General features: G+C 43.8%; 1 protein-coding gene and 1 long non-coding RNA gene across 2 annotated transcripts in view; one reads left to right on the plus strand and one right to left on the minus strand.

Moving 5' to 3' along the window:
* Positions 1-2979: 2979 nt before the first annotated feature.
* LOC120237583 lies at positions 2980-4603 on the minus strand. The gene is made up of 3 exons (XR_005529990.1): positions 4152-4603; positions 3889-4032; positions 2980-3299 (listed from the first exon to the last, which is right to left on the minus strand). It is a non-coding gene; the product is annotated as an uncharacterized LOC120237583 (long non-coding RNA).
* A 313-nt stretch (positions 4604-4916) lies between these two features.
* Positions 4917-17914, plus strand: part of CCDC170 (coiled-coil domain containing 170) — a 93988-nt gene continuing 80990 nt past the window's right edge. Inside the window, exon 1 of the mRNA XM_039240975.1 lies at positions 4917-5000. Coding sequence (XP_039096906.1) covers positions 4917-5000 — 84 coding nt within the window. The remainder of the gene's footprint in view (positions 5001-17914) is intronic.

The following is a 17914-nucleotide window of genomic DNA, read 5'->3' on the forward strand; positions in this document are numbered from 1 at the left end:
CTCGCTTTCAGTTGCTATCTACAAACTCTTTCTGATACTGTTATTTTTCAAAGGAAAGAAAATGTTTTAAGAATTTGTTCTTATATACGGGGTAGTTAAAAAATATTTTTTTTAAGACTATGATCTTCCAAAGTTCTAAGTGATTTAGAATAAGAGTAAACATTTTTGCTTTTCTAGTCCTCTTCTGCAGTGTTTTTGAGGGAATTTTCTACTCTGTGTTTTAAAATAACAGTGCTAACCACTAACACTTATTTTGTACTTTGTCCCAGGTGCTGTTCTAAGGTATGTTACATGCATTAACTCATGTAATCCTTACAACAATCCCATGGGGTTAAGTATTATTATTACCTCTATAGTATAGAAGGGGAAATTTACCCGAGATCTCAAGGCTAGGAAATCACAAAGCCAAGATTTCATCTCAGGCAGCCTGGCTCCAAGTGTCCATCCACTTGACCTCTGAGGGCCTCCAAGTCCAGAGATAAACCCAAGGACTTTTTACTATTTTTATAAAAGGAAAAGATCTCTCACACAAGTTTATACTTTGCGGGTGCTTTCTTTCCCCATATATGAGAAGAACTAGATTTCATTTATAATCTGATTTCAGGTAAGGGTGAATCTACTGATTGCCAACTTTGGTAAAGTAGGGGAAAATGCTTGATGCTACAACACTTTCACTTGGTAGTCTGTTATTTCCCGCTGCCAGGGAGGGGCTGGCATTTCCTCCGATCCAACTACATGGATCAGTTCTAATTCTTCTGTAATACATCTGCTAAAGCGATACAGCAATGATATTCTTTCAGTACTGTAAATGTCTCTTTTAAAGATTATATTGCTGTATAACAGCCAAAATATTTTTGTAAGCAGTATTGCTCCATTTTTCTTCAGGGAATTTAATAATTTCTTGATCTGGTGCTTTCAGCTAACACTGGCTGTTTGCAGCCTTTGGCCACATTTCATTCACTTGTTTAGGAAAATATTTAAATCAAATAATACTCGTTAAAAACAAGCTTTAGACAACGAACATGTTATAGGACTGCTTTCCGTGGGGAACCCGGGTGGCTCAGTCGGTTAAGCATCCGACTTTGGCTCAGGTCATGATCTCATGGTTCGTGGGTTTGAGCCCCGTGTGAGGCTCTGTGCTGACAGCTCAGAGCCTGGAGCCTGTTTCAGATTCTGTGTCTCCCTCTCTCTCTGACCCTTCCCTGCTCACGCTGCCTCTCTCTCTCCCTCTCTCTCAGAAATAAATAAAACATTAAAAAATATTAAAAATAAAAAAAGGAGTGCTTTCCGTGACAGGTATTCTATCTAAAAGTTATCATATTACAAATTTTCCCATGAGAAACATGTATACCTTGTGAGACAAACAAGCAAACGAATAAAAGGAGAAACCAGAGCAATAAACGTGTGACATCACAAGGAAATAAGACCTCGAGTGCTGGAGAGAGATAGTTCTTTTTTTCCTTTTTTTTTGGTAAAGTTTTATTTATTTTTGAGACAGAGAGTGGGCGGGGGGAGGGGCGGAGAGAGAGGGAGACACAGAATCCAAAGCAGACTCCAGGCTCTGAACTGTCAGCACGGAGCCCGACACAGGGCTCGAACCCACGAACCTTGAGATCATGACCTGAGCCATAGGTGGAGGCTTAACCGACTGAGCCACCCAGGCACCTAGTTCTTCATTGTCTCCCAGAGCTCCTTAGGGGGCATTTTTATCGTGTCTCAGAGTTGGTGTTTATTTAACTTATACCTCCGCATACCAGGTTTATAAATGCATTTTGGGATTAAAATTCAACAGTATAGCAGAATGAGCTGGAAATTCTGGTTTACCCTGGATGTGCCCAGGGGACTCCCTGTTCCCAAACTGCAAAATATTTGCCTTCCCCTATCAGAACCTCAGACCAAATGTGTCCCAAGCTGAACTCTCTCTCCTCCTCTCTCCTCTGCTTTATCTCCTTGCTGCCTCTCAGGCCTCACTCCACTTCCAGCCTGGCTGGGTGCTCAGACTTCAGATCTTCCTCCTCTTCCTCCTCCCCTGCACCCCCATGCCCATGAGTGCCAACTCTCCGGGGGTCCCCGACAGCCTATCCTGAAGACCTCCTCACCCTGCCTCCATCTCCTCCAATGCATCCCGCCTACTGATGCCCCATTGTCTTCCTCTGGACGCAGCTTCCTCCTGGTGCTCTTCCAAAACTTGAGCAGCAGAAGAGTTCCTAGACACCATGGCCCAAATTCAGCCTGGCGTTGAATCCGGGAGAAGTATTTACATGAGGTGCACAAGGTCACGCAGCTGGTAACTTTCTGCCTCTGTTGTTAGAGAGAAAAGCAGAAGTCTGTGCAGAGATATGATGTATCATGGTGTACTGTCCACACATGCAGCTTTGTGAGGAATCTGGGCTGGAACTTGCTTTGTCCATCTTTACCTCCTTCCCTTGCTTACGCCCTCATCATGCCCAGGGTCTCCCCACCTGCAGCCTGCATGTTGCTCGCCATTGGGCAAGCCGGTCCCAAACTGTAGTCCCTTCCACGGTCCAGCTCAGGCCTCCATCCAGACTCAGACCTCCCTCTCAACTCTCAGAGGACTCATCAGCACATGCTGCCTTGAAGAGTCACTTGACTCATGTCTTGACATCCCAGAAAGTTCGAAGGCGTCTGGACAGGGGCCAGCCACTTTTCCTGCTCTCACTTACACACAAGTGCATTGTTGTTACTTAAAGAAAAATCTTTTTAACAGTGATTAACATTCTTTATTGTGTGTGTTTGTGTTTTTTTCAGCTTTAGTGTAACTGACAAGTACAATTTTAAGTTACATACAGTGTGTATAGTGTGTGTGGTGGTGATGTATGTATGCATCGTGAAAGGATTCCTCTCATCTAGTTAATTAATGCATCCATCACCAACAGTGACTTTTTTTTTCTAAAGATTTTTATTTTCAGTGATCTCTACACCCAACGTTGGGCTTAAACCCACAACCCCAAGGTCGAGAGTCGTACACTCTACCAGCTGAGCCAGCCAGGCACCCCAACCAATGCTGACTTTTCAAAAGGCTGTGGGAATTCAGTCTTTTCATATCTTACGTTGTCTTGAAGAAGAGTTACAAGGTTGACCACAGTGACCAGGGTTAGACTTCATAAAATTGAATTCTGGAACAACTGGATGCTGGGGTTAATAGAGAAGAGACTTTCTCAGCTTCTTTCTCTGCCAGGTGCTTTGGGGTTTCATCAATTATGCATTTCCTCAGGCAGCGTATTTTCATTGAAGATTTAAGAACTGTGTAGCGATTCCACTGCAAGGAGAGACTGCACCTTGAAAACATGGTTACTACAAATTACACTATTTTATTTTTATTTTTATTGAGAGAGAGAGAGAGAGAGAGAGAGAGAAAGCAGGGGAGAGGAGCAGAAGGAGAGAGAGAATCTTAAGCAGGCTCCATGCTCATCACAGAGCTGGAGAGGGGGTGCTCTGTGCCACGAACCTGGAATCATGACCTGATCAGAAATCAAGAGTTGGATACTCAACTGACTGAGCCACCCAGGCACCCCCAAATTATACTGTTAGTAGGAGATTTCTGAAAGCCTCAGTTTCCCTTAAGGATTCTTTTTTTTTTTTTTTTTTTTAAGTGGTGCTCCAAGTGAAAGCCTTTGAAGTGATTATGGCTTGGATAGGTGGCAATATTAACTGTAAAATCAAAAGCCATTGTCAAGGCCAAGGGATCCTCAGCCAATAATGGATACAGGCAGGATAACTGCATGGAATCCCAGAAGAGTGCCTATCTCTCTGATTTTGTTTCATTTTGGAACAGCATCTATGTCCACCAGGGCTTTGCAGTGAGGTGACTGGGGCTCCATTTTCCATCTCTGCTGCAACTGGTGGGACCGAACGCAGGATACTCACCTTCTCTGTGCTTTAGTCCCATGGTCTGGCGTCTGATCCTCATTCTACCCCTGACCAGCTGTATTCTCGTGAACAAGTTATTTCATTTCCTTGTGGTTATTTCCTCATCTTAGCGATAGATTATTCTGATGTCCACTTCATAATCTTGTTTTATTCAATGAGATCATGCATGGAAAGCACTTAGAATCGCTCTAAAGAACACTTCGGTGTTTCAGAACTAGAAGCTGTGGCTGTTACTAACACCAGTTAATACTATTACTTACATTTTCCTGCGGGGTCGTTGAGAAGGTCAAATGCAAGCACACTCACCAGGACGGGCTACTTAATTTGCAGAGCCCAGTACTAAATGAAAAATATACCGGCCTGTGTTCCAAAATCGTTAAGAATTCCAAGGCTGGAGCCGCCAAACATTCAACCAAGCGCGAGGCCCATCTGAGCACAGGGTCTGTGTAAGTGCACAGGGGGCACGCCCTGGAAGCCGGCCCTGGAGCTCGAAGGAGCACAGCGTTTGCACACAGGAGGTGCTCAATAAATGCTCTTCATCTTTGTGTCAGCACCCGCCAACACATCCCGCGCGCCAGCACCATAACGTTGACCATAACTCTGACCACTTGCTCTCACTCGTGCCGGCCTGGCAGAGGGGACAAGACCTGGAATCACGCCCGCGGGGGAGTCCCACGGCGAAGACCCGGGACCCCCAGTCTTTTGGCCAGTGCCTGCCGCTCAACCAAGCCCAGGCCAGGCCAGACCGGGCCGCCGGGGCCGCCGAAGGCAGAGCCCGCGCGCCGCAGGGCGCAGTCCGCAGGGACGGGCTGGGTCCCGCCGCCCCGCCCGCCGCCCCGCCCGCCGCCGGCTCCCGCGCGCGCGCCCGCGCCTGTGTGCCGGTTGCCGCGGAGACGCGCGCGCGCCCGCACCCTCCGCTCCCCGCCGCCGGCTCCCGCGCGCGCCCGCGCCTGTGTGCCGGTTGCCGCGGAGACGCGCGCGCGCCCGCACCCTCCGCTCCCCGCCGCCGGCGCTGCGAGCGCGCCATGAGCCGCCGCCGCTCCTCCGGCTCCGGGCGCCGCGACCCGGCCCGCGACGCCGCCTGCAGCGCCTCGTCGCCCGCGCCCGAGGTACGGTCCCAGCCCGCCGGCCGCGCGCGGGGGTGGCCCCGGCGGCCCCTCCCAACGCCGCGCAGCAGCCGGGGGCGAACGGCCGCGGGGCGCGCAGGCGCTCGGTGTTTGCAAACTTCTTCCCAGTGCGTGGGGGCGTCGGCGCGCCGTGGCGGGTCGCGCCCGGCCTGGGGAGTGGCCGCGGCCGGCTGGGTACTTCTAGGAAGTTAGGAGGTCGTGAGTTTGTGAAGTGCGTCCGAGTTTAGGCGGTACCGGTTTGCGTCTCAGTTTAAACGGGTGAGACTTTAAAGATCGCCCCCGTCGCCCGTCCCCGCGCTCATTAACTTACACTGCTTGCCTGCTGAGACCGGATTCGGAGCAGTTTCTTCAAAGTCGGGTGATGGAAGGGTTAATGACGGCCCTGAGCAAAGGTGCTGGCCTCTTCGTTGCTAATCACCCTGTAAACAGTCACTCAGTTGTCCTTGGATCTATTTATTCAGTTGCTCTCAGGAGGTCCTTAAGCACTGGGGACTTTGGGGCATCGGGTGTGCGGTAACACACACACGCGCACACGCACGCACATGAAGGCAGGGCTGGCTCAGTCCGGGTGAGGGTCCCACTAGACATGGTGTGTTAGGGGTGTTACCAGAGACGGGGTTGGGGGGGTTGGGGGGGGGGAAGGCATTGCGTTCAGCTGGATTGATAACCTGACAGTTGTCCTCAGCCTCACCGTACTGACCACAGAAATCCCTCGAACTGGGGACACTCTTAGATGCAAAACGGGGTGGATTTTCCAACATGTTATAGGAATTCTAATATTCAGCACCTTTGATTGTTGCCTTACACCTGACCTATATTTAGATTTCTCGGATTCTTGGCTTACTGTGGAGAATTAGTAACATATTGTACAAATATAACTAATTTTTCCACTTGACATTTTATCCCACTATGGTATCCTCCATGAATTAATATGTTAGCCCGTGCATAAGTATGTAGTATTTTTATATTATTTATATTTAGAAAAACGACTGAAGGTACATTAGAGACATCAGGGTCCTTCATCCCTAAATATTCTAGTAGGTTTCCTCCTAAAAGCAAAGGCATTCTCTCTCTTTTTTTTATTTTAAATATTTTTTAATTTTTTTTTTTTAAATTTCTAGGAGAGAGAGAGAGAGAGACAGCGTGAGCAGGGGAGGGTCAGAGAGAGAGGGAGTCACAGACTGAAACAGGCTCCAGGCTCTGAGCTGGCAGTCAGCACAGAGCCCGACGCGGGGCCCGAACCCACGAACCGGGAGATCATGACCTAAGCGAAAGTCGGACACTTAACCGACTAAGCCACCCAGGCGCCCCAGCAAAGGCATTCTCTAACCAAAATACAATGATCAAATTCAGGGTGTTTGACATTGCTGCATTCATTTTATCTAATGTATGCTATCTACAAATATTTTGCCAATTATCTCAATAATGCAGAATACTTTTTCATTATCATGCATTGTATTTAGTTATGTGTCTTTAGTCTCTGTAAACCTGGAGTAGTTCCTCAGTCTTTCTTTGGCTTCGATGACACTGATATTTTTACAGAGTCTGGGTCATTTGTCTTGTAGAGTAAGTTTGATTGTTTTTCATTAGATTTTTGGCAGAAATACTCTAAAGTGATGTGTGTTGGTGCATCACACCAGGAAGTGCATGATGTCACTTTGTTCCACTTCTGGAGATCCTGATTGGTGGTATTTGCCAGAGTTTCCCACTGTAAAAGTGAAGGAAAAAAAAAAAAAGCTCTAGCAATAAATAAGTGACCATATTGCACAATCTTTTTGGTTCATATTGAGATTTTAAGGATACATTTATCTACCTAAAGGAAAATATTTACCAAGCCTAAGATTTTAATTGACCGGAAAGACCTAAATTTTCTTGAGACTAAAAGTAGAAGCAGAAACACCAGGGGGCGCCTGGTTGGCTCAGTTGGTTGGGTGGGCGACTTGGGCTCAGGTTATGACCTCACAGTTCATGGGTTTGAGCCCTGCGTTGAGCTCTGTGCTGACAGCTAGCTAGTTCAGAGCCTGGAGTCTGTTTCAGATTCTATGTCTCCCTCTCTCTCTGACCCTCCCCTGCTCACGCTGTCTCTGTCTCTCTCAGAAATAACTAAATAAAAAAAAAATAAAACGTTAAAAAATTAAAAGAAAAAAAAGACCAGCATTTGTTACAATTAATTTTTCAGTTTGCTAAATACTTCATCTGAGACAGTCTTAAAACTCAGGTAGGTAAGGCAAGGACTTCCCATTGTATAGATGTCGAAATAGCTTGCTCAATTAGCAGCTGAGGTAGCCGGGACTTAAATATCCTGCTTTTGACAGCTTAGTACCGTTCCTAGTACACCACCGTGCACTGAAAAGCAGACTGAATACAATAGTATGCAACTGTATGAGGAGGTAGAATACTGCAGAGGCTGAAGGTATTAGTTTTGAGTTTAAGCAGTTCATATTATATGGCTTATCACTGGTGATGCCATGAGCAAAATACTGATGTCTCTGATCTTAAGTTTCTCCATCTGAAATATGGTAGCAGAATACTTGCCACCTAGTATAGTTTTGGGATTGCACAGTTAATGTATGTAATACATCCAACAGAGTGACAGAGTAAGTGCTTATGAATATTAGCTATTCTTATTCTCTATAATAGCTTTTGGAATTTGCCTTGGCATCTGCCTCAATACTGCCATCACTGACACCTCCATTCATTCACCTCATTCATTCTCCATTCACCTCAACAATCAGTAATTGAGGATCTGCGTGAGATACTGAGGGTAAAAGAATGAATTTGAGGGGCACCTGGGTGGCTTAGTTGGTTAAGCATTCGACTTTGGCTCAGGTGATGATCTCAGGGTTTGTGAGTTCGAGCCCTGCATTGGGCTCCGTGCTAACAGCTCAGAGCCCGGAGCCTGCTTCAGATTCTGTGTCTCCCTCTCTCTCAGCCCCTTCCCCACTTGTGCTTTGTCTCTCTTTCTCTCTCAAAAATAAATAAGCATCAAAAACAATTTTAAAATGAATTTGACAGTTTCTACTCTCAATGAAGAATCAAGAGTTCACAATCAAGAGAAACAGACACACCAACGGATGGCTTTCGTTGGTATCACCCATGAACCAGATTTAATGCTGCATTTTTCTCAAGTTGGGTTTACCTCTAGTCAAATCACCAGCAGAACTTTACAAGGCTGGGGAACGTGATGAATACTGAGTGCAATGTTACTTAACTCGAAGTCTAACAGCTCAAGCGTGGAAGACAGAAATATGCTTTGGGGAAGTTTACAAATATAGCTTTGAGCAGAACAATGTAACTTTGCTCTGCATTTGAAATAAGGCATGGGAGCCGAAAAATGTTACCACATTATTAAAATAATATCAGTCAGCAAAAAGCTATAGCAATCATTTGGTAAAATGTGATTGGATTTGGTATCAGAGGCCACAGGCATATGGTGGCTTTGCTTTGCCAGTGTTTTCACATGCCTAGGAGACCTGAACCAAAGTCAGGGCTCTGGTACATACCACTGTTGAGAATTTGAGCAAGTTTCTTTCCTCTCTGTAAAACAGGTTAATTAGGATAACTGTCTGATGGGCCTGTTGAAGAAAATGTAAATAGCAACAGTTTGTCAATAGCTATAGGTCCTCAAAGCAAAGGACTTGGAACTGGTCAAGTATAATTATGAAGGAAGTAGAGTCAGTTTTCCCTTTATTTCTCCACTATTTCCACTTTTTTTATATTAAAAATTTTTTAAATGTTTATTTTTTGAGAGAGAGAGACAAAGCACGAGCAAGGAAGGGGCAGAGAGAAAGGGAGACACAGAATCTGAAGCAGGATCCAGGCTCTGTCTGAGCTGTCAGCAGAGAGCCTGATGAAAAGCTCGAACTTATGGACTATGAGATCATGACCTGAGCCAAAGTCGGATGTCTAACTGACTAAGTCACTCAGGTGCCCCTCCACTATTTACACTTTAAAAAAAGTGTTTTTATTAACATCTATTTTTGAGAGAGAGACAGAGTGCAAGTGGGGGAGGGGCCGAGAGAGGGAGGCACAGAATCTGAAGCAGGCTCCAGGCTCTGAGCTGTGAGCATAGAGCCCGATGCAGGGCTTGAACTTACGAACTATGAGATTAGGACCTGAGACAAAGTTGAATGCTTAACTGAGGAGCCACCCAGCACCCCATCTACTATTTCTACTTTTAAAAAATCATGAAAAAAAATACACATAGCATAAACGTTACCGTCCTTTTAATGTATTTATTTATCTATCTATCTATTTATTTCTGAGAGAGAGAGGGAGACAGTGTGAACAAGGGAGAGTCAGAGAGAGAGGGAGACACAGGATCTGAAGCAGGCTCCGGGCTCTGAGCTAGCTGTCAGCACAGAGCCTGACGCGGGGCTCGAACCCACGAACTGTGAGATCATGACCTGAGCCAAAGTCAGATGCTTAACCAACTGAACCCCCCAGGTGCCCCTAAATGTTACCATCTTAAACATATTTAAGTGTACAGTGCAGTGGCTGTAAATGCATTCATATTGTTATACAACCGTCACCACCGTCCATTTCTAGAACTCTTCTCATCTTGCAGAACTGAAACTCTGTACCCACTAAACAGTAACTCCCCATGCTGTCTTTCCCGTGGCCCTGGAAGCCACCATTTTATTTTCTGTTCCTAAATTTGACTACGTTAGGTTCCTCATATAAGTGGATCATACAGTATTTGTCATTTAGTGACTGCCTTATTTCGTTTAACATATGTCCTCAAGACTCATTCGTATTGTAGCATGTCAGAATTTCCTTTCTTTTTAAGACCAAATAATATTCATATTAATATATATTAATCATATATAATATACATATAATGCTATATGTATATATCATGTTTTGTTTATCTGTTCATCTGTCCATTGATACTTGGGTTGTTTCCATTTTTGGGGTATAGTGAATATTTCTCCTTTGATCATGGACGTGCAAATATCCTTCAAGACCTTGCTTTCCATTCTTCGGGTTTGTGGGATGATATGGTGTCTCTATTTTTAATCTTTTTGAGGAACTGCCATGTTATTTTCCATAGTAGCTGAACCATTTTACATTGTCATCAGCAATGCATAAAGGTTCCAATTTCTCCCTACATCTTTGTTCACACTTACGTATTTCTTTTCTTCCTCCCTCCTTCTTTTTTCTTTTCATAGTAGCCATCCTAATTTGTATGAAGTAGTATCCACTTCTGCTTTTTAAGGAGTCATTTCTTCCCTCTCCTGGTTTACTCTTTTGTTTCCCCTTCCTCCTTTTAATCAAACTCAAGTTTAAGAAAAGATATGACTCTAATCACATGTCTTCATGTCAGTTTAAGTTAGAAGCCTCCCTATTCTTGGTATGAAGAAAAAAAATCCCCCCACCCCCCAAAAAAAAGCAAGAAAGAAGAGAAAAAGAAACAGAAAAAGCAGCAAAAAAGGAAATAACAAAATAATGATGGAAATAAATACAAATATATCATTAATTACAATAAAAATAATTGGACTAAATGCTCAGTTGATTGACAAAATTGTCAGATTGAATTTTTTTGATCTAAAAAGTAAATTTTTAAAAACTAGTTTATTTTTGAGAGAGGGAGAGAGCGCAGGCTGGGGGAAGGAGAAAGAGGGAGACAGAGGATCCAAAGCAGGATCTGCGCTGTCAGCGCAGAGCCCGATGCAGAGCTCAGACTCATGAATTGTGAGATCAGGACCTGTGTTGGATGCTTAACCGACTGAGCCACATAGGCGCCTCTCTGAAAGACATATAAACAAAAGTATATGGAAAAGTTGAAAACAAGGTCTATAAAGAGATTCATCAGGCAAAAAATAAGCAAGAGAAAGCTGACTAGATACAATAATATACAAAGTACTTTTTTTAAAAATTTTTATTTATTTCTAAGAGAGAGAGAGAGAGAGACAGCGTAAGCAGGGGAGGGTCAGAGAGAGAGGGAGTCACAGACTGAAACAGGCTCCAGGCTCTGAGCTGGCAGTCAGCACAGAGCCCGACGCGGGGCTCGAACCCACGAACCGCGAGATCATGACCCAAGCGAAAGTCGGATGCTTAACCGACTAAGCCACCCAGGCGCCCCTATACAAAGTACTTTTAAGGCAAAAATGCATTGCTAGAGATAAAGGGAGTTACTCTAATGATACAAATTATATCACTGTCTCACAACAGTCAAAGTTGTCATTCAACAGGAAGTTTTAAGGATTGTAAAATATATATGCAATCACATGGCATCAAAACTTGGCATTCAAATATGTAAACAAATATTGACAGAAGCAAATATCTGTAAGAAGATATAGACAAATCCAAACTAGAGTAGAACTTTTTCCACATACCTCTGTTATCAGCTGAGATATCAACCAGGCAGAAATTTAGTAAGAAAGCTCTTAAGGGGCACCAGGGTGGCTCAGTTGGTTCAGCAATGGACTCCTTTTTAAAAATGTTTTATTTATTTCTGAGAGAGAGAGAGAGAGAGAGAACAGGGAAGGGTCACAGAGAGAGGGAAACACAGAATCTGAAACAGGCTCCAGCCTCTGAGCTGGCTGTCAGCACAGAGCCCAACATGGAGCTTGAACCCAAGAACCGTGAGATCATGACCTGAGCCGAAGTCAGACACTTAACCAACTGAGCCACCCAGGCACCCCAAGCAATGGACTCTTGATTTTGGTTTAGGCAATGATCTCAGCTCAGGTCATGATCTTGCAGTTTGTGGGTTTGAGCTCCATCATGGGCAATACGCTGACAACTTGGAGCCTGCTTGAAATTCTCTCTTTTTTCTTTTCTCTCTCTCAAAATAAATAAGTAAACTTAAACAAAAGGTAAATGATGACACTGTGATCATGAGAAACCATTAGACACACCCACCATCTGTATATCTAACTTTAACTACAACACTTAGTTTCTTCTGTTACCTAATCATTCTTTGACCACCTGGCTTTGGAACGCAGCATGAGAGAAAGCATTCAAAGGACAGGTAGCAGAGCTTTCTGAACACCAAACAGAGCAAGTTTTCCTTTGCATATTTTTAAATGTGTTTGTATTTACTTAATGTTACCAAATACAAAGTGCAGTATATTTGAAACTCTAGTGAGTGCGCCTTGCTTTGTATTTGAATTTCATTGACGGATTAGAAAGACTTACTTTTTCTGTGTTCAAGGACGACTTAAAATATTTTGTTTGAAAAAAAGAGTAGCACTTGCTGCACCAGGAATGATTTATGCTATGTACTTTACCCAAGGTTGTTTTTCCTTGTTTTGCTTCCAATTTTTTTTCCTTTTAAAAATTGGTTTGGTGGCTTTGATCTAAGGTAGAGAACTTCAGCATTGCTGAGAAGGACCAGCAACCCGCCGAACATACCCTTTCTTACACCAGCAGAACTATCAATTATGGCTGCTGTAGCTACACATTTAGATAGTGCTTGAATAAAATATCTTAAATATTGCTTATAAAAACAAATACATGAATTATATTTCTGAGTGACTAACTTCCTTTTCATTGAATTTACTCTGTGAGTTCCCTCTTGAATCTTCCCTGTTAACTTGGTGCAGAAATGCATTTTTCAGCATACTCAAGTCGTCATAGCCTCACCTCAGTGTCAGTGCAAAGGGGAACAGTTTTCGGACTTGACAACAATTGTCACATTTCCCTAAGTCTCTTCTACTTCAGGGTAAAAGAAATGGATACTATACCAAAAAGGAAGTCTTGATGTTGACATCTTGTGAATGTTTGAGGTAAGCAAAAATGAGAAGCTGGGAGGAAATCTGAACCAGAAATAATCTGCTTAGCAAATCAAACGCTGTGTTAGACACCTATTTGGCAACTACCCACTAAGTCCTAGGCTTTCTGTTAGGCACAAAAAGGTACAGAGATTGTTTCCTTTAGCAGCTATAAAGTGCGGGTGTATTCTTCTTTTTCTTTTTTAAACTTTTTAAAAATCTTTATTTATTTTGAGAGAGTAGGAGACAGAGTGCGAGCGAGGGAGGAACAGAGAGAGAGAGGGAGATGCAGAATCCAAAGTAGGCTCCAGGCTCTGAGCTGTCAGCACACAGCCCGGCGCGGGGCTCCAACTCATGAAGTGAGAGATCATGACCTGAGCCAAAGTTGACTACTTAACTGACGGAGCCACCCAGGTGCCCCCCATTTTTTTTCTTAAAAAATTTTTTTTAATCTTTATTTTTGAGAGAGAGAGAGCGAGCGAGCATGTGGGGGAGGAGCAGAGAGAGACACACACACACACAGAATCCAAAGCAGGCTCCAGGCTCTGAGCTGTCAGCACGGAGCCTGACGTGGGGCTCAAACCCATGAACCATGAGATCATGACCTGAGCTGAAGTCGGATTCTTAAAGCAGGTGCTGCTTTAGATATTCTTGTGGAGGGAATAGATAACAAAACAGTAAACAAATAGATAAGGTAATTTATGGTAAAAAAAAACAAAACAAAACACCAGAATAGTAAATGCTTTCAAAGAAAATAAAGCAGGACAACAGGATTGAAATTGACTGGAGTGAAGGGTGGGGTCTACTTTACATAGAAGGGAAGGGAGAGCTCCCCAAGGAGATGATGTCTGTGCTGAATTGTGAATGATCCTAGGAAGGAATGTTCTCAGAAATCACACAGCCCTTAGGCAGGAATGAGAGCAGTGTGTTGAAAGAGAGCACAGCTGGGGCGCCTGGGTGGCTTAGTCGGTTAAGCGTCCAACTTTCGCTTAGGTCATGATCTCGGGTTGGTGGGTTTGAGCCCCGCGTTGGGCTCTGTGCTGACTGCCAGCTCAGAGCCTGGAGCCTGATTCGGAGTCTGTGACTCCCTCTCTCTCTGACCCTCCCCTGCTCATGCTGTCTCTCTCTCTCCTAGAAATAAATAAAAATATTAAAAAAAAAAAAAAAAGAGCACAGCTTCTTGAATGTGTCTCAGTTGGGGTATGTCCAGTGTTTCCTCCTCATAGATTCAGCTTAATCATTTTTGGGATTTATGGTAATTCTCTATGAGAATACAACTCAATGTATCATGTTGGGAGCTATATGTCAGGTTATCTCCTTACTGATGTTATGAAAGTTAAAGAAAGGCTGAGAACCTATTACAGATCAAACAGACTAAAGGTGGTTGACAACACATGTAACGTAGTTATAGTTACTCCAAAGAACAGTATTGAGGTAATTGGTGAATAATTATGGTGATTGTTAAATTCCTTAAATTCACTATTTTTTATTTTTTGAGAGAAAGAGAGAGAAAGAGGGAGTGTACATGGGCAGAGAGAGAGAGAGAATCTCAAGCAGGCTCCGCACCATCAGCACAGAGCCCAGTGTGGGGTTTGAACTCACAAACCGTGAAGTCATGACCTGAGCTGAAATGAAGAGTCTGATGTTTAACCGACTGAGCCACCCAGGTGCCCCAGAAATTTGACTATTTTGTGCAAAAGGCTATTCTTGCTCTTAGGAGATGCATGCTGAAGTATTTGGGGTGAAGGGCCATGATGTTGGCAAATTGCCCATGAATTGACAATCATAACTGTAATAAACACATAGAGAAAAGAATAAGTTAAATGTGGCAAAATGTTCTCAGTTGGTAAATCCAAGTGAAGCATGTACTTGGGTTAATTGGATTATTCTTGCAATAAAACTTAAAAAAACATGTGCCCGCAACTAATGGAGTTACAACAGAGAAAACACCATTTCCAGCTATTGATCTCACAGCGTAGTTACATAAACAATACATGGTAATACGTAAAAGTTCAGAAAAGGATGGAGGAAAGGGTGCCTGGAGTAAAAGGGTGCCTGGTCTCAGATAAGGATCTTGAAGGAAATACAAACAAACAATCCCACAGGGTGCTCTTATAGACCCACCCAAGGATGGAGGTGGGCAAGCTTTGCTGCTGGAGGTGGTGGGGACATGGTGTTGACTGGGAAGCGCCAGTGGGACATGCAGATGATGGTCACTAGACTGTCGGGAATGGGAATCTCTAGCTGCAGGTGTAGATTTGGGAGCCATCAGACACCGGAAGTTGTTGAAATCTCAGAAGGGCAGGAAGTTGGTCAGAGAAGGTATCTCCAGTGACAGAGGGTTGCAGGCAGGACCCCAGAGAATACCAGGGTAAGGAGTGGGGGAGGGGGATGAGCTACAGGAGGGATGGAGAGGGGAGGGTCAAGTAAGTAAGAGGAGGGAGCGGTGCAGAGGAGAGGTGAGGGAGACAGGAGTAAGGAGAGTTCAAAGAAAGTGTGCTCCGCGTGGCACATGGCAAAGGGAGGTCAAGGCAGGGGAGGGGCAAAACTGTTCCCTGGAGTTGGTGTTCAGGGCAGTGTTCTCGTAGGAAGTAAACTTTTTAAAGTTTATTTATTTATTGTGTGTGTGTGTGTGAGAGAGAGAGAGAGAGAGAGAGAGAGAGAGAGAATCCAAGCAGGCTCCATGCTGTCAGCCCAGAGCCCAACTCAGGGCTCAATCCCATGAACCGTGAGATCATGACTTGAGCTGGAGCTAAAATCAAAAGTCAGATACTTAACCGACCGAGCCACACAGATGCTCCCCAGGAAGTGAATTTTAGGCTCAGCTTCGGAAGGTAAGAGCCAGTGAGGCAAAGGATCAGGGGTGATTGTGGTGGATAAGTCTTCTCCACAGCACAAAGCATAGGTGACGGCAATGGGAGAGGAGGAAGCAGAGTCCACTCAGGTGACTGCAGAAGGCCAGTGTGGCTGGAGTGTGGTTGGAGGGGACAGTGAGCTGAGAACAGTCATGGGCAGTAAAGCTGGTGAAGTAGGCAAGGGTCAGATTATACAAGACTTTGTAGGAGTTTGGATTTTGTTCTGAAAGTGAGGGACGCTAATGGAGAATTTGAAGTTTTGGGTTATATCGAACAGTTCTGCATTCTTAAAAGATCCATTTAGGGGGCACCTGGCTGGCTCAGTCAGTAGAGTGTGTGACTCTTGATCTCAGGGTCCAGAGTTCAAGCCCCATGTTGGGCTAGAGCCTACTTAAAATAAATAAATAATTAAAAACATCCCTTTGGCAACAAATGGATTAGCACCTTGGTGTGGGGTGAGGGTGGGGATAAGTCTCATGTTGGGGAGACCATCTGGAGGCTGTTGTGGTAATCTAGACATGCATGGGAGGTATGCAGGTTGAAAGAGGACAGTTGCTTAGGTGTGAGAATCAAGGCAGAGATGTTGGAACTCGTTGGAGAGAGAGATTGTAAAGCATGGGCTTCTGGCTCTCAGACTGCATGGATGGGGCTGCTATTCACCAAGATGGAGAAAGAACAGGTTGGAGGAAAATAGTGTGACTTCAGTGTTAGACATGTTGGGGGTGGGAGGTCTCTGTGTGCTATTTGGATTATATCTGTTGGGCAGTCAGATGGAGATCCTGAACTCAATAGAGAGGTTTTGGGTGGGGATCGTTATATATTTGGGGCTCATAAGCACATGGATGGTTCTTGAAGTCACTAATAAAGGAAGATGAGAGAAATAAGAGGTTTTCCAGGGAGAGAATGAGGAGGAATTTTTAAATTAACATTGAATTTGAACATGTGATGGTTGAAGAGGAGCAGACAGGAAAACTGAAAGGATCCAAGGGAATAAATTCGTCTTGTTATAGGCACCTACTAAGAAATTGGTTACTCATCGATTTATTCATTTATTGAGCAAATATTTGTTAACCTCAAAAGAATATTAACCTTGGAGTAAAGAGACCTGGATATTATTGACTCTGAAATGAGCTAACTTTGTTATCTTGAGCACAGTACTTAATCTGTCCAAGTCTGGTTTCTTTATGTCTATTTCCACTACAAGTTTTCTAAGAAATATTAATAATTTAATCATAACTTCCAAAATATTTTATAACAAACATATAAAACAGTAAGTTAGAACATATGGCATAAGTCAGCCCCAGCATTTGCTAAGACTTCAGCATTTGCTAAGACCTCAGCATAAGCTGAATCTCTCTTTGAGTATTAATCCTTGATCTGGACTTTTCATTCAAGCTAGAAGACTGTGCACATGTACTTATGTCTGTTGCTTCTCTGAACCTCATTAAAAGAGAAGAAAAATTAAAAATGGCATCATTTACCAACAGTGCTGGGAATAAGAGCAGAATTTTTTTTTTTGGACCCTTCTGGAAAATACAAAGGCAGTGGCATAATCATGTAAATCAATGACAGAAAAGGCAGCCAATGGAGGTAGAACTATTCTTTCCAGAGACCTCTGGAAGCGAATCGCCAGATATGGTTATGGATTAGGAAGTAGGAAGAAATCAGGCAGAAATCAGAAAGAAATAATTGAATGAATGGAAACGTGGATCAACTAGTTCAATCCTCAGGGCCCTACAACTGCTTATACTTTGGATTCACCTGTCCCACTCTATGCCATTCAACTTGGGAGTCTGTTGTGCACTGAATGTTTGTGTCGCTCTCAAATTCACATGTTGAAGCCCGAACCCCCAGTTTGATGGTATTTGGGGATGAGGTTGTCAGGAGGTGCTTGGGTTTGGATGAGGTCATGAGGCTGGGCCTCCATGATGGGATTAGTTGAGTACATTAGCCTTTGCCTTAAAGAAGTTACTTCTCTGGAGAAATAGTTTCTGCCACTCTGATTTATACATCCTGAGTGAAGCCTAGTTAACCTCTTTCTGTTGTTTTCTTGCTCATGTATCAGGATTTAAAAAAATTGTTATTATTATTTTTGTATTCAGCAGAGGATAGATAGCTCTCTTAGGGAGTTCCTGAAGTATGGATACTAACTACATAGGTAGCCAGTACGAAGTATGTAACTTTAGGCAGAGAAAAATTAAACTTTTTGTTAATAACTTGGCTTCACCCAGGAGACACTATTTCCTCTCTTTAGAAGAAAAATACCATCAATTCAAAGGAACTTCTTCCAATTGTTTTCCTCACTCCCTCTCTCCCTTAGGTG

Source organism: Hyaena hyaena, unplaced genomic scaffold (assembly GCF_003009895.1).
Source record: "Hyaena hyaena isolate Hyena2069 unplaced genomic scaffold, ASM300989v1 scaffold_184, whole genome shotgun sequence".
Taxonomy (NCBI): Eukaryota; Metazoa; Chordata; class Mammalia; order Carnivora; family Hyaenidae; genus Hyaena; species Hyaena hyaena.